This window comes from Bos grunniens, chromosome 1, assembly GCF_055505025.1.
Source record: "Bos grunniens cultivar Pamir isolate PY7600 chromosome 1, Bosgru_T2T1.0, whole genome shotgun sequence".
In the NCBI taxonomy this organism is placed as follows: domain Eukaryota; kingdom Metazoa; phylum Chordata; class Mammalia; order Artiodactyla; family Bovidae; genus Bos; species Bos grunniens.
In genome coordinates this window covers 12,539,321-12,566,112 of record NC_141165.1, presented here as the reverse complement: position 1 = coordinate 12,566,112, position 26,792 = coordinate 12,539,321, and the positions used below count along the sequence as shown (strand labels likewise).

At 48.7% G+C, this 26,792-nt stretch overlaps 1 protein-coding gene across 18 annotated transcripts in view; it reads left to right on the top strand.

Annotated features, from left to right (window-relative positions):
• ADARB1 (adenosine deaminase RNA specific B1) overlaps positions 1–26,792 on the top strand; it is a 117,236-nt gene that overhangs the window by 53,281 nt on the left and 37,163 nt on the right. For 5 of the 18 annotated variants that reach the window (XR_015136569.1, XR_015136583.1, XM_086325747.1 and 2 more), the window contains exons 3-4: positions 21,274–21,348; positions 25,079–26,013. Coding sequence is in view for 12 of the 18 variants with exons in the window: in XM_086325747.1 (XP_086181873.1) it covers positions 21,321–21,348; positions 25,079–26,013 (963 nt within the window). In the remaining 6 variants the exon portion in view is untranslated. Of the gene's footprint in view, positions 1–14,817; positions 14,854–21,273; positions 21,349–21,511; positions 21,551–25,078; positions 26,014–26,792 lie in introns of all 18 variants that reach the window. The other 13 variants (XR_015136532.1, XM_086324775.1, XM_086324960.1 and 10 more) reach the window with 4 other exon arrangements.

Below are 26,792 nucleotides of genomic sequence, written 5' to 3'. Positions count from 1 at the left end.
GAACGGTAACTTTCTCATATAATTTGTGTTTTTTTTCCTGGGATTTTTTTTTTAAAAGCTGACTTTATTGAGATATAGTTGACAGGCAATAAAAATCACTTTTCTGTGAGCAGTTAGACGTGTGCTGACAGTGTGTGCACTTAGCACAGCACCGCCGTGTCTCCTTCCTCCCAGAGGTGCCCTCTGGCCCGCTCAGATGTCCCCATCCACCCTCATCGCAGAGTGGCCTTGTCTGTTGGTGGTATTCTATGCCATTGCCTGCCACGGACAGAGAGCCAGGACGTAGCAGTGGAGAGGGCGGACCGCACTGTCCAGCATGCCCAGAGCTCCAGGTGGACGCCTTCAGACAGTAGGTGGCGCTGTGGGGTCGTGCCGAGATAAGGAGAGAAGCCTGTTTCCCATCCTGAACCCAGATACCAACTTCCTGTGGGAAGTCTGCGGGAAAGTTTCGGTTCACTGGCTTTGTTTCAACCGTTTTAAAGGAGCCAGGAGACAATGGCATGGAATACTTATGGCTGGTTTAGTTTACTGAATGACCTGATTTATACATTTTATCAAATAATTTATGTTTAACTATACTAATAAATTGAGTCTGTGTTACAGACTTGGAAAGCACAGTTGCATAATTTGTTCTCATCTTTAAAAAAGTATTGCTTTGCTTATTTATGTGTAACATAATTCTGTAGTTCTACTGTTTTAGCTTAATATTTCACATAGGCAATAATTAAGAAAAAATGCAAAAGAAAAAAAAAATCCCAGTCTCTACTCTCAAGTTCTAAATGTGTGGTAACAGATTGCTGATTTTAATAAGACTAACCAAAATTTGTATGTGTGTGTTTGATCTGTTGTGAAGACAACTCTTCACTAAGTGAAAAAATAATGTGACTGCTTAAGGTTTAAAATTCCTCTTCCATAAACCCGTGTCTTGCAGCCCTACGGCTGTGTTGAAGCCACGCCCACTCTGTTGTCCTGTCCCCACCCTCACTTGCTCTGCTGAGGCTGACCTTGCAGCACTGTGCACCAGGGAGGGCAGGGGGCGGGGGGGGGGGGTGGTCAGGTCTGGCCAGGCAGTAGCCTGGGTCCATGGTGTAATCCAGGGCCTCCAAGTCGTGGCTCAGATTCTGCCTATGAGATCCCAGGGTGCTAGACTTTGGGGATGAAGGCATACTCCAGCCAGTAGAGATCCCTGCGGGCCAGAGTGAGTAAGGGACCTGTTCCCACACCTCCCTGTGAACGTCCGTCCAGGATGACACTCACATCTCCTGAGGGCCTCCTGGCAGTTTGGGGATACAGATCTGCAGGTGGGGTGAGGCCTGTGGGCTGCCCCACCCTGGAACTCGGGGTCTCTTAGGCTCCCACCTTTGTAGGTGATCAGCTTGAGGGACCTGAGATGGGTCACCCCCTCTCAGACTGGGTGACACCCTGCCACTGCCCTCCAGCCCATCTTCATTGCCTCAGTAACCAGACTGCTTTGGTCTCGACTCCGTTGGTGCTCTCTAGTCATGGATTTCAGTGACAAAGATGTGGGTTTTCGTTGTTGCCTTTTATTGCCGTCTCCTTGCGCTTGGCATCCATTTGGTGGTAGATTCGGATCTTCACACCCTGAGATGTTTCCCCTCTTGCAGCTCTGAGTGTGCCCCTCGTGTGTCTGTTCCTCAGGCTTATGAATTGCATGCCTCAGGTGCCACCTGCGGTCCAGGCTTTCACACCTCTGGTCTCTTTTCAAGTTGTTTCTTCCCCTTCAGTCTTGCTGATGTTTTTAGTCAAATCTGGTCACTTTTGTCCTCTTGGGCTCCAGAATCACTGCAAATGGTGACTGCAGCCATGAAATTAAAGGATACTTGCTCCTTGGAAGAAAAGCTGTGACCAACCTAGGCAGCATATTAAACAGCAGAGACTTTGCCAGCAAAGGTCCATCTAGTCAAAGCTCTGGTTTTTCCAGTAGTTATGTGTGGATGTAAGAATTGGACCATAAAGAAAGCTGAGTGCCAAAGAATTGATGCTTTTGTCCTGTGGTGTTGAAGACTGTTGAGAGTTCCTTGGACTGCATGGAGATCAAACCAATCTATCCTAGAGGAAATCAATCCTGAATATTCTTTGGAAGGACTGATGGTGAAGCTGAAGCTCCAATACTTTGGCCACTTGATGCGAAGAACTGACTCACTGGAAGAGACCCTGATGCTGGGCAAGATTGAAGGTAGAAGGCGAAGGGGATGACAGAGGATGAGGTGGTTGGATGGCATCACCAAGTCAATGGACCTGAGTTAGAGCAAGCTCTGGGAGTTGGTGATGGACAGGGAAGCCTGGCATGCTGCAGTCCATGGGTCACAAAGAGTCAGACACAGCTGAGCAACTGAACTGAACTGAACCTTCCTTGTACATACATACGTTCACATCAGCTCTTTCACCTACGCATACCCAGTTAAAAAACGACAACCCTGGAATCATTTATAAATAGAGCAACTAGGCCAGAGGTTTTCTACTCTAGATTGAGCAAAGTCACTCTGTCTTCTTTGAAGAACCAGCCAGATTTACTTTGTATTTCAAAAAGTTTATGTTCTAATTTGTTATTAATAATGAGTAATAGCTAAAGCATTTTAAAGGATACTTCAAAAACTAATGTTTAAAGAAAAACATACATATATGTATATCTATGACTGATTCATGTTGATGTTTGAGAGAAAACAACAAAATTCTGTAAAGCAATTATCCTTCAATTAAAAAATAAATAAATTTAAAAATATATACAGTAGAGGAAAAATACCTATCCAATCATGACTATCAATTGTGTACTCAGTTTAGCTTCAAATTTATGTTCAGACTTGATGGCAGTGTTTATTTCAGACTTTCTTTTCATCTTTAGCTAGGTGTCTGAGCCCTCCCCGCACAGCCCAGGCCTCTTGGGTTTGAGAGGCCTCTGCTGCGGGCACTCATCCACGGGCCACCATGGCCACTTGTGGATCACCTCTGTCATCCATGGAACACTTGAGCCATCTGCCTACCACCATCTGTGGCTACTTCCTTGCCTGACTTTGTTCAGTTGCTCAGTTGTGTCCAACCCTTTGCAACCCCATGAATGGCAGCACGCCAGGCTCCTGTCCTCCACTGTCTCCTGGATCTTGAGCACTGTCTTGCTCAAACTCATGTCCACTGAGTCAGTGATGCCATCCAACCATCTCATCTATCACCGCCTTCTGCCCTCAGTCTTTGCCAGAATTAGGGTCTTTTCCAAAGAGTCGACTCTTCCTTTCAGGTGGCCAAAGTATTGGAGCTTCAGCTTCAGCATCAGTCCTTCCAATTAATATTCAGGATTGATTTCCTTTAGGATTGACTGGTTTGATCTTGTAGTGCAAGGGACTCAAGAGTTTTCTCTAGCACTACAGTTCAAAAGCATCAATTCTTTAGTGCTCAGCCTTCTTTATGGTCCAACTCTCACATTCATGTATGACTGCTGGAAAAACCATAGCCTTGACTATAAGGACCTTTGTTGGCCAAGTGATGTCTCCATTTTTAAATATGCTGCCTGTTTGTCATAGCTTTTCTTCCAAGAAGCAAGCATCTTTTAATATCATGGCTGTAGTTACTGTCCCCATGATTGGCTATTGGAACTAATTTCAGGGCCTAATTTCAATTCAAGTGTCTCCCCACTTTTTTTTTTTTTTCAGATTCAACACCTGCTTTACCTATTTGAGCTGTGTAGATTCTTATTTTAATCCAAAGTTCCTTGGTAAAGTCACTTTAAAAGAAAATGGAAAAAGCTTGCTTGAATCCGTGATCTTAACTGAGTGGAGCAATGTTGCAAGTAGACTGACAACTACGCTCACCTTAGTCTGCTGGAAACTGTTCTATCAGAGAAGGTAGAAACGTGCAATGTTAAAGAAATATGGGCGTGTCATTTTGACAATACTGTAGAATCTTAATACACTAAAAAAGTAAACTTGAGTAGCTGTGCTTTTGCTATGTTGGCTGTGTTGCAGAGGTTGAAGCGCTGGGTCTGAGCTGGGCATGTCCTGGATTCTGAACAGGGCCCTGCTGCCTGCCCAGTTGTAACTGTGGACAGGTCACTTAGTTTCTCCAGCTGGCAGGCTCCTCTGTAAAGCGATGCTGCTAATGCAGGAGCAGCTACAGCTGAGGGTCCCCGCCCTCCCTGCGCACTGTCCTCATGTGGTCTCCCCAGCAAGCCGGAGGGAACCTTCACCGTCACCGGGGAGCCAGGAGGGTGAGAAGTTCCTGTGGCCCCAAGCCAGGAGGAGGTGGAGCAGGGCTTCAGCCCGGAGGCCCCTGTGATGTAATCAGGCTGCACTGCACCACTCCCCTCACAGAGGCTTGACTGGCATCCCTTCTGGCCGTGAAACAGCTGGTGTTGTGTCCAGGCTGCCCCTCGTGCAGTCATTGCAGTCTTCTTTACTGAGATTTGGTGATGTTCAAGTGAGCTAAAGCACGGGCAGTGACCGACAGGCGATGGTCAGTGGATAAACCTGTCCTACGCACACCAGCACACCACCTCGTGGCTGCTTCCTCTCCCAACCGCCCAGCAGCAGCGTGTGTCGCATCCACACTCAAGACTCTCGCCTCCTCTTTGTGTAGGTGAGTCCCACACTTGAGTCTCCAGCCCAGACCTTTCTCTTGCTCTCTGTACTCAGACCCTGGGTCCCCCCGCATCTTCTGGGGGACTACCTCATCTCCAGCTTGGCACATCAGAGTGAACTCCCAATGACCTGCCCCCATCCCCCACAGGCCTCTGAGCTCAGCGGCTCCGTCCTTCTGGGCTCTCAGGCTGAAAGCTAGGCATCCTTTCTCTCTTGCCCCAGACCCGAGCCACGAGGCCGGCCTGCCTGCTGCGCTGCTCCACTCCACTGTGGAGTCTGGCTGTTTCTCACCTCGCCACTGGTGGGCTCCGAGCCGCTGGGGCTGTTAGCACTGGCCTCCTGCCCTGTCTGCCGCCTCAGCCCTGCCCCGCACCCACTCCTCCCCAGAGGATGGCCGGACGAGTGAGTGAGCGAGTGCTGCTTTTCTTATTAAGAGATATTTCTCAGGTGCCATAATGTTAATATTAAATCAAGTACTGTTACAATCTCCCATGTGTTGATTATATATGAGTAACTAATGAATAACTGACTCATTTAAAGGGTTTAGAATTCTAATAGAATAAACTTTTTTTTTCCTTCTTGTAAGAGTAGAAAAATAGTTTTCAAGAGTCTTATTCTAGATTAATAGTCTAGGAGCATTAAATTTTGGTGTCTTTACTCTAAGACCTGGATAAAAATAAAGTTAATTAGGTACCAGGAATGTCAGATGCTAAATGGTGTCTGACTATTTATGACTTTTTCTTGGAATTCAGTAGTTATTAACTTGCAAAGATGTGACAGCTGAAGTCCAAAATTGATGTATTTTTAAATTAGAAAAAGAGCTTTGAAGTATTTTTTTAGATTATAAACTGTCAATTTAATGGTTCTGGAATCCCTATCTGAAACAGCAAATCATTGCCATTCTGCTGTGAATCTCTTGATTCTCATGAACATGGGAATTCTATTTTTACACTTCTCTTAAATAATCCTAAAGGTGGAAGGAGGAAGTGGGAAGAAAGAAGACTATGATAGATGCAGAGAGAGGTCATTACTTCACCTCTGGGGACTCCGTGTGGAGTGGCTCTGAGATAAATTAAGACGAAGAGAGAAGCATGGTGCTCCTTGAGGGCGCCGCCTGACCACAGCCACAGGCTCAGCATGGTCAGGGCCCCACTCGCCTTGTCATTCTGGTGGATTCTGCCTCACGCTTACTCTTGAGAATATGGCATTCATTACTTGATGAAGATTCATTGTGCATTGGGTCATGTCATTTGATGAGAAAAGCAAGCTGTCAGTTTATGAAGTGAAGGCTGTATGCTTGTAACTGCCGCTTTGCCTGCCTCTTGATAAGAATGTAGAGCGGGTGTGAAGTGGGCTTGTGCACATGCTTGTAGGAAGCTAACTTGCCCTTGTGTCTCATGGACTGTTACGTGCCCTTTAGTTGAAAGGAACCTAAATGGACTCAGTGTCATCACACCAAGTGTCTTGAGAACCAAACTGTGTCCTCTTGCACCCACGGGATCATCGTGAGCAGTGGGTGCCCTAGAGAAGCGGGCTGCACACATGCCCTGCAGAACATGGTAGCACCCACTGGGGTCTGGAGGGATAAGGCAGTGAGAAGGCCTTTTGGGGAGTTTGCATGGGGACAGCTAACAGAAGCAGAAGATATTAAGAGGAAGTGACCAGAATACATAGAAGAACTATACAAAAAAGATCTTAATGACCCAGATAACCATAATGGTGTGATCACGGACCTCGAGCCAGACATCCTGGAGTACTATGTCAAGTGGGTCTTAGGAGGCATCACTACAAACAAAGCTAGTGGAGGTGATGGAATTCCAGCTGAGCTATTTCAAATCCTAAAAGATGATGCTGTTAAAGTGCTGCACTCAATATGCCAGCAGATTTGGAAAATTCAGCAATAGAGCCCCAGGAAGGGAAAAGGTCAGTTTTCATTCCAATTGCGAAGAAAGGGAATGCCAAAGAATGCTCAAACTACTGCACAGTTGCACTCATTTCACATGCTAGCAAGGTAATGCTCAGAATCCTTCAAGTTACAGTTCAATAGTATGTGAGCCAAGAACTTCTAGATGTACAAGCTGGATTTAGAAAAGGCAAAGGAACCAAGATCTAATTGCCAACATGTGTTGGATCATAGAAAAAGCAAGAGAATTCAAAAAAACATCTACTTCTGTTTCATTGACTATGCTAAAGCCTTTGACTGTGTGGATCACAACAAACTGTGGAAAATTCTTAAAGAGATATAATACTAGACCACCTTACTTGTCTCCTGAGAAATTTGTGTGCAGGTCAAAAAACAGCAGTTAGAACTAGACATGGAACAACGGACTGGTTCCACATTGGGAAAAGTGTATGTACGTCAAGGCTGTACATTGTCACCCTGATTATTTAACTTCTATGCAGAGTGAGTGAGTGAAAGTTGCTGAGTTGTGTCCAACTCCTTGCGACCCCATGGACTATAGAGTCCATGGAATTCTCAAGGCCAGAATATTGGAGTGGGTAGCCGTTCCTTCTCCAGGGGATCTTCCGAACCCAGGTCTCCCACATTGCAGGCAGATTCTTTACCAGCTGAGCCACAAGAGTACATCATGTGAAATACCATGCTGGATGAATCACAAGCTGGAATCAAGATTGCCAGGAAAAATAACAACCTCAGGTATGCAAATGATATTACTCTAATAGCAGAAAGGGAAGAACTAAATAACTTCTTGATGAGGGTGAAAGAGCTTAAAACTCAACATTCAAAAAAATAAAATCATGACATCCTGTCCCATCACCTCATGCCTAATAGATGGGGGAGAAATGGATACAGTGACAGATTTTCTTTTCTTGGGCTCCAAAATTGCTACGGACAGTGACTGCAGCTATGAAATTAAAAGACACTTGCTTGTTGAAAGAAAAGCTGTGACAGTCCTAGATAGCATATTAGAAAACAGCAACATCACTTTGCCTACGAAGTTCCATATAGTTGAAATTATGGTTTTTCCAGTAGTCGTGTATGGATGCGAGAGTTGGATCATAAAGAAGGCTGAGCACCAAAGAATTGATGCTTTTGAACTGTGGTGTTGGAGAAGACTCTTGAGAGTCCCTTGGACAGCAAGGAGATCAAAGCTGTCAATCCCAAAAGAAATCAACCCTTCATATTCATTGGGAGGACTGATGCTGAAGCTGAAGCTCCAGTACTTTGGCCACCTGATGCGAAGAGCCGACTCACTGGGAAAAACCCTGATGCTGCAAAGGATTGAAGGCAGAAGGGGATGACACAGGATGAAATGGTTGGATGGCATCACTGACTCAGTGGACATGAATTTGAGCAAACTCCGGGAGGTAGTGAAGGACAGGGAAGCCTGGCGTGCTGCAGTCTGTGGGGTTGCAGAGTCGGACATGACTTTGTTGTGTTAGCAACTGAGTAACAGCATGGGAACAGCGAGGTGGGGCAGAGTCAGCCACACAGGACTGGTCGGTGTGGGTCGTGCTGACAGGCTCCAGGCTGGAGCGGTGACTTCTGCTGGCCTGGTCCCTGCCTGAGGGCCTCAGGATGAGGCAGAGGGGTCTGGGGAGAGGTTGGATGGTGGTGGGCACTGGGGTTTGCACTGCTCCTGGCTGAGCCCTCTGCTGTCTCTGGGAATTGGCTCATTGGGAGGGGGCAGTCTCTCTTGGGGTCAGCAAGGCCTCTCCCTGTGCCAGAGCATCAACAAAAAGAAAATAATGTGCTGTGTGATGTATGGATGCCACGTGGAAAAATACTGGACAGAGTCCAGAAAATCAGAGTTAGCGTGACCGCCTCCATCAGCCGCATGAACGGCTGGGCCTGGGGCTGGGGACAGTCCCTGGGCTCTGCCCACCAAGCCGGCCCACCGCTTGGGTTTGCGCTCTAATCCCCCGCCCCACCCCAACCCCAGGCCAGGGGTGGATTCTGTTCCCCTCGTGCCCACTGCCTGGAGCCTTGGGGAGGGGGCTGTGCAGGGCAACCTCTTCTGTGGGGCACATTTGGATGGGCACACCCACAAGCCTAAGGTAATAGGAGCTGCTCGACGTGACAAGACATGGCTCAGCTCTGCGTACAGTTGGTGAATCCGGTGTTAATTCATGTACACCTTTGGAATACTAAATTGTAAAAGGGATGCTGGCATTACTGGGAAAGAAACTTTTTTTTTTTTTGCAAGACACAGTCAGTCATGTTGTAAAGAAGAGTTTGACACATTGATTGACTTTTCTTTGGCTGAAGGACTGTGCCATTCACGTCCTCCCGGCTGCAGCTGCCTTTTGTTTGGAGGACAGGCCCCCCTAGACGTGGGAGAGCGTCGACACCGCCTGTCTGGATGAGGGGGGCCAAGGGCGTGGGTTGTGCTGGGCCAGCCCGAGTGCGGGCGTCCCATGCCCCGAGATGTGCCTCTGTGTGTGTGTGCGGGTGTATAACTCTGTGTGTGTGTGTGCGCGCGCGTGTGCCTGTGCACCTGGATGCATGGGAAGGGGCGAGTGGCACTGCCTGGCCTGGCTGCCCACATGCAGGTTGGCAGCAGTGTCCCCAGACGGGGTCCTGGCCCCTGTGTGTTCTCCCTGGCCGCGTTACTTTGTGCAGTGTGTTTTGTGAACTGGCCTCCTGGCAGTTCTGCTTCATTACTTGAGGGTTCTGTGTGTTTTGAAGATGCTGGGCTTTTTCAGGTCAGATTCTGTTTGCTGGGGAGAGCATGTCTCTCCTCCCTTTCAGGGTCATGTCCCTGCTTGTGTTTCAGGGCTGAGGGTCCCGGGCCACCCTCCAGCTGGTGGCCCCTCCGTCTGCCTCTGATGAGTGAGCCTGGGGCGGGGGAGGAGCCGCCCTCCCACGTGTCCCCGGGCGGCCGTCGCAGCTGTGCAGCTCCAAGGGTTGGCTGAGCGTCCACCCCAGTAGCTGCAGGGCCAGACTAGGGCCGGGCTGCCCCGGGCTGGCTCGCTCATCACGGGGACACAGGCTATGGGGACCGTCCTCAGCATCAGGGGCCGCCGGTGTAAGAGGAGGCGCAGGAGACGCTCCGAGAGGAAAGGTGAGTCGTCCTCTTTTATTCTGAAATGCAGATCCTGGATGCAAATGCGCTGTGGGAATGTGTTCTGACTTGTGGTGCTGTGAATTCATCTTATTGATGCCAGTGATTCCAGCTCTCCATTTAAAGCCCTCCTCTTTTTCTCTGTTGGCACTTCATAGAATGTCAGTGAGGGGCCAGCTTACAAAGGCAGATTTAAAGAACATGTCTAGAAACATGTCTAGAAATCCCTTTGGCTTCCAGGTTTAAAGTATTGTTTGCAAAGACGTTTATGGAATCTCAGAAGTGTGCGGCTTGGAGTCCTGGGGGATTCTCCCTCTAGAGACGGGCGCTCTGTGATTCCCCTTCTGCTGCCACGCTTTCTCACTGACTTTTCCAACCTTAAAACTGCTCTTCATGCTGTTTGCCACTGTTACGTGTTTGCCTTTTTAAAAACGCGGAGAGCGTTCCATTTACCACTTCAGATGATTTCGGTTTTTAATTCAATTTAATGTGTTAAGATGTTAAAATCATTATTTTTTTCTTAACACCAGATTCAGAAGTTGCCCTTGACTATAAAAATCGCACACTCCTGGCCTTGGGGCAAATCGCTGCTTTAACAGATGTTGAGAGTTTGCTGTTTCCATGTAACGTGCGTGAACTAACAGAAAACATCATCAGTGCAAAGACGCCCCTACTGAGGGAAAAGCCAGGTGTTTTCTGGGGGCCACCTCGTTACCCAGCAGCCGACAGGGCTGGAATGGGTCTTTCAGGAGCACCGCATCTTTGGGGTCTTCTGCAGCAGGAGACAGTGACCTCTCCAGGAAATAGAATGAGCTTGTTTTTAGTGCATGTCCCGAGAGGAGGAAGAGGAAACCCACCTTGATACTGGCAGTCTTTCGACACCACAGACAATCACGCTAGTGGGAGCAGTAGGGCTGGCTCACAGTGTGAGGCCTCCGGGGGTGCCGTGCCCACGTGCTTGTCCAGGGTCCGAGGGCACCGGGTGCTGCCTCAGTGTGTCCCTGCTGCTCCCACCCCGCATCTGGGTGACAGCATCAGTCAGGCGTGGGAGAGCAAGATGGCAGAAGACAAGCAGCAGGGAACTGAGACAAAGGCAGGAGCCCAACTGCAAGAATTCTCATCCAAAGACCCTAAATTTAGACTTGCCACCTTTTTCCCCATGGTCCTTCATCACTAGACATTTAAATTGGAGAAAGTTTTGAGAAGCGTAAGAACAGTTGTGTCATCATTTGGAACTTGCTGTGACTCACGTGGTTTGTGTTAGCCCCACCGTACACAAATTCTGAATGTCTTCACTCGTGCTGGAATCTTTTTCTGCAGTAGGAAAGCTGTTGGCATTTTCAGACCAGCATCTTGGGAGGCTGAGCGTGATGAGATGTAGCAGTGCTCACTGCACATCGCCATGTGTGCACACTCGTGGTGGACACTGTGTGTGCACGCTCATGGTGGACACTGTACGTGCACGCTCATGGTGGTTGCTGTGCGTGCACGCTCATTGTGGACACCGCTGATGAGTGGGGCACACGTGAATGCCTGCTGCTGTTTACCACACACCCTATGTTTGAAACTAATAAGAATGCCTTTCGAATTTATGAGTGTTATTAGGACTGGCCATCCCATTTATGGGATGAATTTTACAGAATTTGAAATGTAGTCTTTACTATTGTGTAATTTTAAAGTGCTCCCAGTCACATGTAAAGCCTGGTGTGACGTGGCTTTTCGAATGTCATTAGTTGTCAGTATAGCATAGCAGCAGGTGACTTGCTCTCAGTAGTGATGGAGTCTCAGTGGTTTTTCACCAATCCTGAATTATCCCTGTGGTCACCCCCTCCACAAGGCAGATGTTAGCTGTGGCTGTGGATGAGACTCTGGGGATTAACTCAGTCGTCAGGAAATGAATGGCAGTTAGAAGAGAGTGATGTGCAGTTTAATTACCAACCACCAACCAGGACCTGTGAGGCAGACGCTGCTGCCCTGGTGGGCACTGTGCCCAAGGCCCAAGGTGGGCTGGAGCCCGGGTCACACCCGGGGACAGTGGAGCACACCCCAGCCTCCCCAGGGCCCCGAGGAGTGCCGCCAGCTCCACTGTGACCTCCTCCACTCCTGGCCTGCTGCTGAGAACAGGTGGGGGAACCCCATGTGAACAGGCTCCTGTGTTTTGGGGTTACGGGCTTCCCTAGTGAGTGCTGGGTCCTGAGTGTTACAGCACCCTTATCTGTGTGCTCTGTGATGGTCACTGTCCTGTGCTCAGGCCATCTGGGCACCCCCATCTTTCCAGAATGGAGAAGTGGATGGGCATGGGGCCTGTTGTAGAAATGGAAGCCCAGACCCACAGCAGTGAGCCTCCTCTGAGCACCACCAGAGGTCAGGGCAGCAGAGACTGGGCCAACTTCCCCTCATAGATGGAGGAGATACAGACAGTGCCTGAGGCTTCGGGCTCCTTCCCTGCTTCCGCCTTGCTGAGAGAACACCTCCTTGTGAGGGGTGGAGCACTGTGCCAGCTGGAGGCATAGGGAAGAAGAGCATTTATCCACCCACCCATCCATCCATCCTTCCATCCATCCATTTGTTCATCCACTCATTGATCTAGTCCATCCACTCATCCTACCACCCACCCTCCCACCCACCCATCTATCCTTCCATCCATCCATTCATTCACCCGCCCATCCACTCATTCATCCAGTCCACTCACTCATCCCCCCACCCACCCACCCACCCAGGCATCCTTTCATGCAACAAGTAGCTATTGGCGCCCTCAAGTGCCAGCACCAGGATTGGGGCCTGTGTGTGCAGGCATGGGTGATAGGATGGTAGGCCTGGACACCGCTCTGCAGCGGGCCACCTGAAGTGCCCTTTGGTGGGTGAAGAGAGAGGAGTTCCATGTCTGCCTCAGGAAGGAAGGATCTGAGCCCGTCTCTGGCAAGAGTAGGTGACGCCATGTCTGCCAGGAGAGGATACAGGGAGGGGAAGTTGCTGACCGCTGATGAGCAGCAGTAGTAGACAGAGGGCCCGAGGCTCCCAGAATTGACCGTGACATATGTGTGGGTGCATGTTACTGTACTTGTACTACTGGGCTTCCCAGCATGAGTGGGGACCAGGCTCCCTGGGGAGGAGCTCCTCCAGTGGGGGACCTTTGGGGTGGACAGAGCCACCCTCACCTGATAGTTGAAATTCTAAAACAAACGTGGGGTTAGGTCTGTGGACTGTACTGCTACTACTGCTGCTAAGTGGCTTCAGTCGTGTCCAACTCTGTGTGACCTCATAGACGGCAGCCCACCAGGCTCCCCCGCCCCTGGGATTATCCAGGCAAGAACACTGGAGTGGGTTGCCATTTCCTCCTCTAATGCATGAAAGTGAAAAGTGAAAGTGAAGTTGCTCAGTCATGTCCGACTCTTAGCGACCCCATGGACTGCAGCCTACCAGGCTCCTCCATCCATGGGATTTTCCAGGCAAGAGTACTGGAGTGGGATGCCATTGCCTTCTCCAGTGGACTGTATTGGGTTGGCCCAAAAGTTCATTCGGCCCGATTCCCTGGGCACTCCCAGTCCCTTTGTTGGATCCCCAGGCTGGGAAGCCTGATGTGGGGCTCAGAACCTTCACAACAGCAGGGGAACTTCTTTGGTATTATTGTTCTGTAGCTTGTGGGTCACCCACCCGATGGGTATGGGGTTTGATTTTACTGTGGTTGTACACCTCTTCTTTGTCTTTGGATGTAGTATCTTTTTTTGGTGGGTTCCGGTGTCCTTCCGTCGATGGTGGTTTAACAGCTAGTTGTGATTTTGGTGCTCTTGCAGGAAGAGATGAGCACATGTCCTTCTATTCCACCATCTTTGTTCAGATCTGTCTTGATTCCTATAGCTGTATACACAGTGAGTCTTGAAGTCACAGACTGCCAGGGCCCCTCTGTTCTTCTCCTTCATATTATGTTGGCTGCTCTGGGTGTTCGCCTCTCCATATGAACATGGGAACAAGTCAGTTGGTTTCCACAGGACACCTTGCTGGGATTTTATTGGGATTTTGTTGAATCTATAAGTGAAGTTGAGAAGAGCCGATACCGACATTGTTGAGTCTTTCTGGATTATATCTCCACTATTTAGTTCTTTGGTTTTGTTCATCAGAGTTTTGTACTTTTCCTCATATGGATCTTTTACATATTTTGTTAAATTTATTTCATTGGGGGGAGTGATACTAATGTAAGCAGTATTGTTTTTTATGTCAAATTCTAGTTCATTGCTCGCATGTAGGAAAGCAGCTGTCTTTGTGTGTTAACTTCGCATTCTGCAAGCTTGATACAACTGCCTCCAAGAGTCTTCCTGTCGGTTGCTGTGCGTATTTTAATTATTCTCTGTTGCGTTTCACTTTCATTTTCGGAAAGTAGTGCTTGAGCCTTGTTTGTTGTACACGGTCTGCCTAACCGTGTCCAGTGCGTACCGAGTCTCTAAAGGGAAACTGAACTGAGCATCTAGTATGTGGGTGGTTTCCTAGAAAGGAAAATATTTCATTGTAAAGTATTATAAGTTGATTGTTTTGAATATTTTAGTGATACTACTTTGTTTAGAAAGCAAAATATTGGAAGCAAAATACAAGTCATGAATGCATTTTCTAAACATGCATGATTAAGTTGTTGAATTTGAGATTATTTAAACTTCAATCACCTTTGTTAAATAAATAATTGAATCAGCCTTCAATTTTTTTCCCATAGCTGCAAAATTAGTCTATGCTGTGCTTAGTCGTGTCCTACTCTTTGTGACCCCATGGACTGTAGCCCGCCAAGGGTCCTCTGTCCTTGGGATTCTCCAAGGCAAGAATACTGGAGTGGGTTGCCATGCCCTCTTCCAGGGGATCTTCCCAATCCAGGGATTGAACCCAGGTCTCCCACATTGCAGGCAGATTCTTTACCATCTGAGCCACCAGGGAAGCCCCTTAACAAGTTGATTGATTTATAGTAAAAAGAATTAACATGAAGAATCTTCATTTTAACAATTCTCTGTTTAAAATTTTGTAGTGTATGGCTCCTAACTGAAACCCATAACAGTCACTAAGAATATGTAAAACCTTTTCAAAACCATCCTTTTCAGAGCATTAGATTAAAATGAGTAATAATTACTAGTAAGTTTTGTCAAGTTTACTGTCTCTCTTAACATTTTTAAAATTTTTAGTGAATTCCTCAGGATAGCTTTTTTTTTTTTTTTTTTTTTTACCAGCACAACAGAGAATTCATGTTCTGATGCATCTTGAATGTGAGTAAGTCCTGTTCTTCGTATTTTATTCCAGAAACCCTTCTTTTCACCAAGGGAGGGGAGGCATGTGTGCAGGTTGGTGTTTCCACAGTGAGAGATAAGATGCAGAGAGAAATGCTATAGTTTACGTATTTATTTATACTTTATCTTACATCAGAAACACCTACAAGTATGTAAGGAATCACACAACAGATGACCATCTACCCACCAGCCGCTTAGAAAGTAAAGCTTTGCCATTGGGTGGCGTTATGGGAAGTCAGACGCAAACCCACAGGGAGCTGACGCCGACACTGACTGAGGGCCCTGGCGGCTCCAGCCTCCTCTTCCTCCAGGGGTCACCCAGGGTCTGGCCCCACTTGTTATAAAGGGCACTGGTCAGTGCTGGGGAAGCCCTTCTGTCCTGAGTCTGTCTCTCTGCTCTGCATCCATGAGCCGTGAGCACATTCTGGGGCTCCATCCTTTCCAGTCCGGGAGGACCAGCCCCACCTCGTTGCTCCTCAGTTCAGAGTTTCCCTAATTATTCAAATCTGATTATTTCTCCACATAAACTTTAGCATCAGTGTGTCCAGTTCTACTGTAAAAAAGGAGAGTTGAGATTATAACTGGAGCCAAGTTAAATTGAAATCCCAGGTCTTTTGATGCCGAGGTTAATCGTCTTTCCTACCTCACTGCCTACTTCTTAACGCTTTAGGGGAATCCTGCAAAATGAAGAAATTATTCGAATGTTGCTATCAAACAGAGCTTTTCTTTCACTGGCAGTTGCTGGAATTTTGTTCATATGGGATTTTTGATGGGGTTTTCATTCCTCGGTGTTTGTGGTCCAGGCCCTATAAGGTGCTTTTCAGAATGAAAGAAAAATGGTTATGTAAAATGCTCTGAAGTGCTTGTATTTGCTATTTTGCTTTGTTTTATAACCTTCAGTATGAAAGCTGGCATTTGTGCAAGCTGGAAGTGCCAGCTTCTGCCCTGCAAGAGGTCTCCGGCTTCCATTCTGTTACACACGTACTCAGCGGCACGGTGCACAGCCTATTTTCTACTGTGAGACATTTTCCCTGTCCTTTTTTAGGACTTGGGTATGAAAGAGCAGGAAAACAAGGCACATCCTATAGACCGAGTGAACTCTGGGGCCACAGGACTCCTCCTGTGGCTCAGACTGCCCGTCATGGTCACTGCCGGCGTGTGTTCCCCTCGTCCTAGACCCCAGCGAAGCCAGCCTCTCAGCACACCAGTCACTGATTAGTTACATATGAATATGCTGTGTACCTTCTGCCTACTTTTAAATCGACATTTTTATTTTGAGAGAACCCACATTCACAAGCAGCTGTGAATACAGGGGAATTGTGTTCCCTTTACACGGTATGCAGTCTCAGTGGGAGGCAGACCCCAGGGAGAGGTCCAGAGCATCTGTTGTCACCAGGACCCCCACCCCCTTGTGCTTTGTAGCCACGCCCACATCCTCCCTGACCCCCACAGCCACTGCTCTGCTCCCTATTTCTATGATTTTCTCATTTTAGGAACCCTTAAAAGTTGACCCTTGAACTGCGCAGGGTTGAGTGTTGACCAGAGCTGCCATCAAAAACCCATGTAATGGGTCGTCGGCCTTCTGTGTCCTTGTCCTTGGCTTCAGCTGGCCTTGGGATGTGCAGTGGGCAGTATGCGTTTAGTGAGAGGAATCTGTGTCTGAGTGACCCACGCAGTTCAAGCCTGCCTTGCCCGAGGCTCCCAGTGTGTAAATAGGTGTAACATATATGACCTTTGGGTTGGCCTTTCCACTCAGCTGAGTCCTCTGGAGACTCATCCAGGTTGTGGTGTGTTGACGGTTTGTTCCTTCTTATTGCCTGTGGCGCTCCTGGTGTGGACGGCCGACAGTGTGTCCAGCCGGGCCCCTGCAGAAGGGCATCTGGGTTGTCTCTGGGTCGGGGCTGTTATGAAAAAAGTTGCTGTAAACATTCGCCCACACTGTTTGTTTTAATGTGAATGTAAGTCTTCATTTCTCTGGGATCGATGTCTGTGTTTAGTTTTAAGAACCCACCAGACTGGTTCCCAGGTGGCTGTGTGGTGATCCAGTTCGCCTTGAGCCCACTGGCCTTGGGGTCGTCGGCCCTCTGCTTCAGCCATTCTCGTAGGTGTGTGGAGGATGCATGTGGCTCTCAGTCCCTTTCACTTGTGGCTGATGCCGATGGACGTCATTTCCTGTGTGTCTCTGTCTGCGTGCACTCTTTGGTGAAATGTCTCTTCCTCATGTGAGTGTGTGTTCTGTTCTTGAGAGTTGCATGCGTGGTTTTCACATATCTGCTCACAGTCCATAGCTGGTCTTTTCCTCTTCTTAACGGGGTTGTTAGCAGAGCAAAAGCCATAAATTTTGATGGATTCCAGTTTATCATTTTCTTCTTTTATGGATTTGATGGCTAGTCTGCAAACTCTTCGCCCAGTCCTGGTTTTGGGGTATGATTTTTGTGAAAATTTTCTAGTTTTATGCTTTGTATTAAGCCTGTGGTTCATTCCGAGGACCTGTGTGGGGTGTGAGCTAAGATGGCTGGTTGACCCAGCGCTGTCTGTGGGCAAGGCCGTCTTCCCCTCACCCCGTGGCTTGTCTGCCTTTGTCAACAGTGAGCAGGTTTGCTGTGCGGGCTGGTCTCCAAGTCCCCTGTCCTGTTCTGTGTGGTCTGCCTGTCTCTCTTGGTGATGCGGGCTGTATAGGCTGTGTTGAGATTGGTTACTGATCCCTCCCACTTCTGTTCTGATTGCTGCTTGAAAGCCCTTCTCAGATAATGCTGACGTCCTGGGGTAGGCATCTCTTGCCTTCGTTCATTCAGTTTGAGGTTCTCAGTCTGGTGAGTGACTTCAAGTGCAACCTGGACATATTATGTTCCCTGATCCGAATCCTGCTTGAATCTCTGTTTCAGCTGCTTTCTCTCGTGGCCTCTGTAACAGAGGTGAGATCTGCCTCATTGCTGCCAGTGGGAGTGCACGTCTGGGCTTCCTGGCCTCCACTGGCACTGCTGGGTGGGGCCTCCTGCGCCACCCCAGCAAGGAAGGGGCAAGCACCTGGGTGCCACGGGGTGGGGGCAGCCCAGGCTCCCACCCCTTCTCCCTGACTGCATCGCAGGCAGGGTGGGAGGGGTCGTCACAGCCCAGAGGGCATGGGACTCAAGGCTCCCCCACCCCGTATTCCTGCTGGGTGGGAGGCTGGGGTCTGGCTGGAATGGGCAGTTCAGTCTGTCAGTCTCCTGTCCTGCTGGGAGGGCCTCTCCTGGGCCCTTGGCCAGAGAGACAGTTTTGCTGGGAGTTTGGGTCTGCCCAGTGGGGCTTCCAGATTGCTGGTGTCTTCAGCTCCAAGTCTGGGGTGGCGATGCAAGCAGAAGACTAGGGGACTTGCAGCCACACCATCCTCGGGTCCCAGCTGTCTGCCATCTTCTCCCCCACCCCTTGCCCAAGCCTTCTTGTGTGCTGTGCTGTGCCGTCTGGGGTTTCCAGTCGGGCTGAAGGGGAGGGGACGGACGTGCCCTCTGACCTGCCACCACATGAGCCCCTCTGCCCGCTTCGAGTCCAGCTCTCAGCCAGAGAGAGCAGGGTGCTTGGACGGCTTGTGTGGTTGCTTCCAAGACTGGTCTTCGAGTCTCTCAGCAGTAAGTCCTTTCTCACTCAGCCTCTGTGCTTCCCAAAGGCCCCTCCCCTCCAGGCTCAGCACAGCCACCGCACGAGGCTCCTCAGAGCACCCATGCCTCACCCGGGGTACTCATGTCCACGCTAGATCTCAAGGGCATTACTTTTAACAGCCTCCATAGTGGGAAGGTTACACACCAACACAGAACCGCAGCCTGAGCCCTCACCCTGGCAGCACCAGCACTGCCAGCTCCCCAGTTTCATCTACTTGCCCCACTGCACTGGGTCATCTTTTATAATAAATCCCAGGTGCCATTTCATCTGTAAGATTTCAGTATATATCACAAAAGATAAAAACACTATTTCCACACCTAAAATGATCAAAAGTAATTCCTTAATATAGTCAGCTATCCAGACAATATTTTTATTTAATTTTCTCAGTTGCAGAGTCCGTCTGATTCATTTTAGGTTCTTATAGTATCCAGTACTGTGCTTTTCCTATAGTACATTTTCAGAAACATATATGTTGAAGTAATTCATGAATATAAAATATTAATACTTTAAAGACTATCTGAAACACTTTGTTGAATAAAGGAGTCTAAATAGAAACTCAGAGGGGCTTCTGGTGACCCAGCGGTTAACACTCTGCTTCCACTGCAGGGGCCCAGGTTCGACCCCTGCTTGGGGAACTATGATTCCACATGCTGCATGGCACAGCCAAGAAACAGAAACCCATTTAAGTTTTAACTCATTTAACTGTATTTGCCAGATACACAGTAAGGGTTAGTGTTATTAACAAATGATTGTCACGGAAACTATTTTATATATGCGTTATATGAGAGAGATGTATAAGATACAAGCATGATTGAGCTCATTTTCGTCACCATTTTCTTAAAAGCAGTAAATTTGCCTTTTACTGATTTACAATTTAATTTGTATACAAAGCAACATGTTACTACAAAATTTGCCAATCTCTTTTTTCCTCAATGGCAATTTGATGGGATTCTTTATTATGGGTTTAGAAAAGGCAAAGGAATCAGGGATCCAATTGCCAACGTCAGTTGGATCATAGAGAAAGCAGGGAAATTCCAGAAAATTATCTGCTTCTGCTTCATTGCTAAAGCCTTTGACTGTGTGGATCACAAGAAACTATGGAAAATTCTTCAAGAGTGGGATACCAGAACACCTTACCTGTCTCCTGAGAAACCTGTATGCAGGACAAGAAGCAACAGTTATAACCGGACGTGGAACAACTAACTGGTTCAAAATTGGGAAAGAAATACATCAAGGCTATATATTGTCATCCTGCTTTTTTAACTTATATGCAGAGTACATCATGAAAAATGCTGGACTGGATGAAGCACAAGCTGGAATTAAGACTGTTGGGAGAAATATCAGCACCCTCAGATATGCAGATGATACCACTCTAGAATGTGAAGGAGAGCTAAAGAGCCTCTTGATGAGGGTGAAAGAGAAGAATGAAAAAGCTATTTTGAAATGCAACATTCAAAAAACAAAGATCATGGCATCCGATCCCATCACTTCATTGGAAATAGAAAGGGAAAAAGTAGAAACAGTGACAGATTTTATTTTCTTGGGCTCCAAGATTTGGACAGTGATTGTAACCATGAAATTTAAGATACTTGCTCCCTGGAAGAAAAGCTATGTCGCATGTAGACAGCATATTAAAAACCAGAGATATCAGTTTGCCACCACAGTCAAAGCTATGGTTTTTCCAGCAGTTATGTACGATGTGAAAGTTGGACCATAAAGAAGGCTGAGTGCCGAAGAATTGATGCTTTCAAATTGTGGTGCTGGAGAAGACTCTTGAGAGTCCCTTCAACAGCAAGGAGATCAAACCAGTCAATCCTAAAGGAAATCAACCCTGAATACTCGTTGAAAGGGCTGATGCTGAAGTTCCAATACTTTGGCCACCTGATGGGAAGAGCCAACTCATTGGAAAAGACCGTGATGCTGGAAAAGATTGAGGGCAGGAGGAGAAGTGGGTGGCAGAGGATGAGATGGTTGGATGGCATCACCGACTTAATAGACATGAATTTGAGAAACTTCATGAGATAGTGGAGGACAGAGAAGCCTGGCATGCTGCAGTCCATCGGGTCCACAAAGAATCGGACCAAGCAGAGGGCACGACTTAGCAACCAAACAGCAGCAAACACATTAGTATGATCCTGCAAAGTACAGCCAAAATATTTAGGAAGAGGAAACTCTTGAATTTGTTAAAAATTATATAATTGGAATAATTGTTCTTTGAGGATTTCTTGTGGTTTCTCCTGCCAACAAAATAATAAATTATACATAGTTAAGAAATTAGGTCAGATTTGAGGAATTGCTTGCTTTTTAATGTCATCCATGCGATGCTGCTCAAGATGAGAGGGGACTGGTGGGGTGAATGCTGAGGCATGTTTGTTCTTGCTCCACAGCTTTATCTTATGACCCAAAAACTGAAGTCTCCCCAGAGCAGAGATCACGTGGCAGCTGGGCCTGAAGTCTGTCTGGGGTCTGTCTTGATGAGTCTGGGATGCATAGGTCCTCACCCTGCCCTGGCTTGGAGCTCTCCATGGTCCTGACCCCAGAATCCAGGCTGCCCTTTGCAACGTGGCCTGAAATTTGCCCCACCCCCACCCCAGCTGCAGAGTCCTGGCCGGGACCCTGGGGTTCCTGGTATGTGCTCAGGATGTGGGAGCATCAGAATGCTGTCCAGAGGGCAGACCTAACCATCCTGTTTTGCCATTTTCCCACAGAGGAGACTTACATTACTTGTACACTCAGTGTGGTCTTCTTGATGTCTTTCAGACAGAAACAGCCTCCGCCAGTCAAGAAACCCTCAGAAGTATTTTGCCATGGATATAGAAGATGAAGAAAACATGAGTAAGATCCAGGCCTATCCTGTAGTGTCAAGTGGCTCATTTTTCTATTAAAATCTTAGTGTTGTAAATTTATGCAATGGGACCGATTTGGGGAGGGTTATTTTTTTCCTTCGATACAGCCTGTTCACAGTGGCATGTGTTTAATTTTCATATATTCTCTACAGTAGGTCTCGGAGTCTGCTGTGGGCGTTTTCCTTATAGCGGTTTGTCTGAATTTTTATTCTTGTTTTTGCCCTGGGGCCCCAGCGCACATGGCTGAAAGGAGGGGCCCAGCCTCCAGGCACACACGCCATAAAGCCGCATGCTTCGTGTCCCTATGTGCTTCTCGTAACAATGGCCGTGATTTCCATCTGTGTAAATCTAAGGTGGCCTTTGAGATTGGCCGTGTAGGTGCCTAGAACCTTCAGGTGCAGTGGGCTGTCCTACACTTTGAGGGAAGGGCTCACACGAGTCTCTTGGTCTTGTTTGATGAGCCTCAGGGCTGGAGTTGGCTGAAGCCCCTCCTCACTGCCCTCCCTGGCTTTGGCTCCACCCTTGACCCTGTTCCCTATAAAGAGTCAGTAGACACACTTCTCTGTTCTGTTTGTTGCTGATCCCAGGTAGCAGAGCAGTTAGATAAGGTTACAGGTTCCCACAGAGGCTGGGCGTGTTCTGTAGGGAGGTCACAGCAGAGACCTGAGAGTTCTGGTGTGTGTGATATGTGCCCTTCCTGTTACCTGTGTGTGTTGAGGTGTCCCTGGAAGAACCCATGGGTGTAAGGGATGAACGGTCACTCGGGATGAGGACACACTTCAGCCTAGCGTCCTGCGGCCTCACCCAGAGCCTATAGCTGAGGCGTTGGGGTTAGCTTGTCTGCTCACAGAATCCAGGCTTCTGTCCCCGAGGGTAGTGGGTACCGTGGGTTGCTGGGTCTCTGCCAGGTGACCCTGCAGTTGTGTGCCCTCGTGTGGGAGGCCACCCCCAGGACGCTGGCATGAGAAGACGTGACCAGGTGCGGTTTCGGGCCACATGGCGGCGTGGGTGCGGCCTCTGGCTGCCCGTGCTTTCTCCAGGCCACTGCCGCAGCGGTCACTCTCGGGGGGCTTTGGGGCCAACCCACTCCCCACGCCCACTGTCACCCATGCAGCCCTCCCCCTGCTGTCAGGACTGTGAGCTGTTGTCCACGGTGCTGGCCGTCGGGTTTGGGAGGAAGCTTCACAATGCTGTAGGTTATGTAACTGTCCCCAGACTGCTCTGGGGGTCAGTTACTAGATAAAGAGTCCTTCTGAATACGTTTTCTGGAAAGATAAGCTGCTGGTTCTAGTGCTGAAACTGAAATGCCAGTCCCATATTTTTCTGTCATTTTGAAAGCAATGATCATTTTTATCATGATTAGTATTCACATTTATGAAATAAAATAGCATGATATGGAAATAGAAAGCATCTATTTAAGAAGAGTTGTGAGGGTGGGATGTCTTCTTGCAATTCTGGCGTTTTATTTGCCTTTATGTAGAGGCGTTTTTAGGAAAGTAGAGCATGAGTAGCATTTCCGAGCTTCTGAAGTACATGAGAACGTAGAAGCCACGTGAACTGAAGCACAGAAGAATGTAGAATTCATGTGAACTCTCTTGTAGAAAGTGTATTTTTCTATAATCAACACTATTTTTATTTCTTAAAGGAAAGCATTGGTTTCAGAGAGTATGAACATTTGATTAAATGCATGTCAGAATGTTTACCATGACTTGACTTCTTTACTGATAATTGTTTGGCAGTAACATGAGAATGTACGCAGCCGTGCGGTGTGCCGTGCTCTCGCTCACTTGTTAACCTAAACTCTGTCTCGCTCTGCCCTCTCTAACCTTCTGTTTCCTTGGAGCACCGAAAGGAGTAACCTATTGAGCTTTTGCTGGAGGATGTTATAAATGAAAATTTAGTGTCCATTCCGTCAACTTTGTCAACTGGGAAAGTGGTGTGTGTGTCAGGTGTACCTGGGAGGCAGTGAGTCCCAGGAAGGCGTGAAAGTGAAGTCTCTCAGTTGTGTCCCACTCTTTGCGACCCCATGGACTGCAGCCTGCCAGGCTCCTCCGCCCATGGGATTCTCCAGGCAAGAATATTGGAGTGGGTCGCTGTTTCCTTCTCCAGGGGATCTTCCTGACCCAGGGATCAAACCCTGGTCTCCCATACTACAGGCAGATGCTTTACTGTCTGAGCCACCAGGGAAGGCTTAGCAGTGTCCTAATCTCAGCCATAGCAGAGATAGAGCCAGTCTCCCTGTGGCTGTTTACATGAGCACCATTCTTGCATCTCAGTGAGGATGGCAGCCCGGAGCCCAGGAACTTGAACTGTGGGCACTGGCAGCCGGGGACCCAGACTTGCTGCCACGTTAAGTGCCTCCCATGGGTCCAGCTGGAAGGTCTTTATGGCTATCCTCAGCCTCCTTAGCATGGTCAGAATCTACTTTCACGTTAAGTAATAGAAATGGCCTCCTTAGCATAGTCAGAATCTTCTTTCACGTTAAGTAATAGAGATGGAGCGGGGGCCACCTAATGGGGCACCTGTAAACCAGCTTATGATTGTGAGCAATATTCCGTTGCTGAAAACACTTGTGGATTCTCAAAAGTTAGCAGTAGGGCTTTAAATACACTCACATCAACAGTATTGTAAAGCCCAGTGGTCATTAACCATGTGCTTCCTGCAGCCAGTGGCCTATGCAAGCTAACTAGGAAAACAAGAAGTTACTGCTTTTTCTCTTTTCCAAAAAGCTTGATAAACTTAAAGAGAAGAGTGAGTGCTTTTTTATTCCCATTTTTTTGAAGTTAAAATCATGTTTATTTTGCCATGAACTTTTAGAGTTCTAGAAATTATTTTTATTAGTTGTAAAAATAAACTACCTTTAAAAGGTAGTATAACCAAATTATTTTGTAATTTCATCAAATATTTGTTTTTCTAAAAAGGAGCACATTGCCACCCTCAGGAAGTTGGGAAGCCGTGGCCACCACCAGCGTGTCAGTCTTCATGTCTGGCCTTATATGTTTTTTTGTATCATGGGGTGTATTAAGGATTCAGAGACAAATCGGCCCCCATAACATGTTGAAAAAATGTTAACTGAGCACCAGAAGTGAAGCTGTGTCCTTCAAAATAATTTCTAAAAGGCCAGAACACTTTACATAAACAGTTTTCTAAGACTTATCCATGAACCAAATCAAACAACTGCACATATTAATTGAATATTTTAAACCAGAAAAACTAAGTGACTTGTGAATGTGTATTTTAAATCATGTTTTCTCTTCTGGAAAGGCTGCAGTTGAAAGCCCAGTACAGGTATAGGATGAGAAACAGCCTTGAAAAGAAGGAAATGCTAGAATAAAAGGCGCTTTGTTGATACTGGTGTTAGATTATTAATGTAAGGTCTTCTTGGATTCGTTTATTCCACATTTTGATAAGCTTGAATAGATACCTTTAGATGCTTCAGAATATTCTCATAGAAAAAGATGACTTGAAGATTCACCTTTTGATGCAAAAGCAGTCGTTGATACTAAATAGAAACAGGATTAGCCATTATTTAGCAGAACATCAAATTGCTTGTTCCAGTGTAGGCGGATAGTTCTGTGGTTAAAAGTGCAGCCAGGAATAAGATATATAAGCACACATCACTTAACCAGTTACAAAGAGAGATAAAGGAATCTATAAATTTTGCATTTACAAGATCCTGCAACGAAGGCGTTGTAAGTTACTCTTTCTGGGCACCGCAGGTTCGAGCAGCACAGATGTTAAGGAAAACTGCAATCTGGACGGCGCGCCCCCCAAGGACGGCAGCGCCCCAGGGCCTGGCGAGGGTGCCCCGCTCTCCAACGGGGGCGGCGGGGGCACCAGCAGGAAGCGGGCCCTGGACGAGGGCAGCAACGGCCATGCCAAGTTCCGCCTGAAGAAGCGGAGGAGGGCGCCGGGCCCAGCACTGCCCAAGAACGCACTGATGCAGCTGAACGAGATCAAGCCCGGCCTGCAGTACACGCTGCTGTCGCAGACGGGGCCAGTACACGCGCCCCTCTTCCTCATGTCCGTCGAGGTCAACGGACAGGTGTTCGAGGGCTCCGGCCCCACGAAGAAGAAGGCCAAGCTGCACGCGGCCGAGAAGGCCCTGCGCTCATTCGTCCAGTTCCCCAACGCCTCCGAGGCCCACCTGGCCATGGGCCGCAGCCTGTCCACCAACGCGGACTTCACGTCTGACCAGGCTGACTTCCCTGATGCGCTCTTCAACGGCTTCGAGACGCCCGACAGGTCGGAGGTGCCCTTCTACCTGGGCTCCAATGGCGATGATTCCTTCAGCTCCAGCGGGGACCTCAGCCTGGCTGCGTCTCCGGTGCCCGCCGGCCTGGCCCAGCCGCCCCTGCCTGGGCCCCCGCCTTTCCCGCCGCCCAGCGGGAAGAACCCTGTGATGATCTTGAACGAGCTGCGCCCGGGACTCAAGTACGATTTCCTCTCAGAGAGTGGGGAGAGCCACGCCAAGAACTTCGTCATGTCCGTGGTCGTGGACGGCCAGTTCTTTGAAGGCTCTGGGAGGAACAAAAAGCTGGCCAAGGCCCGGGCCGCACAGTCTGCCCTGGCGACTATCTTTAACTTGCACTTGGATCAAACCCCGTCTCGCCAGCCCATCCCCAGCGAGGGCCTGCAGCTGCACCTGCCGCAGGTGAGAGAGCCGCTGAACGCCGTGTGTGGCTAACGCTCTTAGACCAGGTGCGGGGGTCGGGGTCAGTTTCTCCGCCGCCCTGTCCCCAGGAGAGAGAGAGCTCCTGCAAGCCAGGCTGCCGGTGGCCTTCCCTCTACTGTGCTGCTTGTGTGGGCGTGGGAGCCCAGCCGAAGCCAGCGCCAACATGTGCTCTGTGGCCAGTGGTGCCCACGGCAGGCAGGCCAAGGCGCCCTCACCTTGTTGCCCACCCTGTGGCGACCACACCCCGCAGGGCCTGTCTCAGAGCAGTGGGAAGGCAGGAGAGGGACCGGAGCCCTGCACGGGTCACAGTTCAGCGGTCTCCTCCCTCCACCTCTCACATGGAACCCCGGGTGCAGGACAGGTGAGGCTGGCTGGTCAGCCGCTGAAACCCAAGTTGGGGTCAAGGTACCAGGGCCTTGTGGAGCGTGTCCAGGCAGAGGCCAAGCCTCCACAGTGGTGAGCATGTGTCACAAGGCCTGGGGTGTTGGGCTTCCACGAGAGATCCAGAGCCCCAGGGTCCCAGGGGTCTCTGCACCTGGAGTCCCCGTGGGGTCCCTAGAGCTCTGCCTGCTCAGCCACAGGTGGGCACTGCTCTTAGTTTGCTCTTGGACAGGGCACGAAGCAGGAAAATTAGAAGAGGGGAGGGGTCATCTCAGGGTGAAGGAGGGTCATCTTGGTGAGGGAGGGGTTGTCTCAGAGTGAGGGAGGGGTCATCTTGGTGAAGGAGGGACATCTCAGGGTGAGGGAGGGGTCATCTC